Genomic DNA, 956 nt, shown 5'->3' with positions numbered 1-956 from the left:
TATCAGTCTCTAAGGTTGGGCAATCCTACTTCCGTAGTGATACTGCCTCGGAAACCCAAGGAGGGGTCGCTATGAGTCGGGGCCGACTTGACAGCACATAACAACAACAACAACAACATTAGACCAGTAAGCCTGGTCTTTTTTATGATTTTGAGTATTTTTCCACTTTCTTCTCCCGTTCTATACAGGTTCTCCAATTTTGATCCCGTTCTAAGCGATTGGCATTGATTGGTAGCCAGGGACCATCTAATTCTTCTGGTCTCAGGATCATATAGGTTGAGTTTCTTATGGTCCATTGGTCCTTTGCATTAACTGTTTCCATGAATCTTTGATTTTCTTCACTTTTCTTTGCTCTGGTCGAGAAGAGACCAATAGTTGCAACTTAGATGGCCACACTCAAGCTTTTAAGATCCCAGTTGCTACTCACCACAGTAAGGTGTAGAACAATATTTTTATGTACCATGTTGTGCCAATTGAGTTTGATGTACCCTGCAACTATGGTTCCAAACAGGCCCAGTGACCTAATCCTTATTTGTGGCTAAGAAGTTATCCTAACTTTGCTTATTGTTATGTTTGCATAAGGACATTTTTTATAACACATATAAACACATATGTGGAAAACAATATCTGCATTTTTAATCATTCCTTTTGCTAACTAAAGTCAAATGCTACATAAACATTTGTTGTTTTTTATTATTAGAATATTTCATTAGTTATGTTTATTAACCTCCTGTGTATTTTAGAATACAGACTCAAAAATTATTACCACAATAAGGTGTCCTCATGGATATTAAATTTTTCTATACTTTTATGCTTTCATTAGTTGCTTAGCATCTAAAATTCGTTTTAATTACCAATCATGAAAGATCAGAATAGCTGTAATGCTACATTGTAATTTTTATCTTTTCCACCAGATGTCACTAATGCTGTGATAGTCAAATTAAGATTTTTTTTTT

General features: G+C 35.3%; 1 protein-coding gene across 1 annotated transcript in view; it reads left to right on the top strand.

Moving 5' to 3' along the window:
- The window catches only part of MAD2L1 (mitotic arrest deficient 2 like 1), a 13,113-nt gene extending 12,899 nt beyond the window's left edge, over nt 1–214 (top strand). The window contains exon 5 of the mRNA XM_007953268.2: nt 189–214. Coding sequence (XP_007951459.1) covers nt 189–214 — 26 coding nt within the window. The remainder of the gene's footprint in view (nt 1–188) is intronic.
- The last annotated feature ends 742 nt before the right edge of the window (nt 215–956 follow it).

This window comes from Orycteropus afer, unplaced genomic scaffold (assembly GCF_000298275.1).
Source record: "Orycteropus afer afer isolate SDZICR_OR568_19922 unplaced genomic scaffold, OryAfe1.0 scaffold00382, whole genome shotgun sequence".
NCBI lineage: Eukaryota > Metazoa > Chordata > Mammalia > Tubulidentata > Orycteropodidae > Orycteropus > Orycteropus afer.
This window is presented reverse-complemented; position numbering and strand designations above follow the sequence as displayed.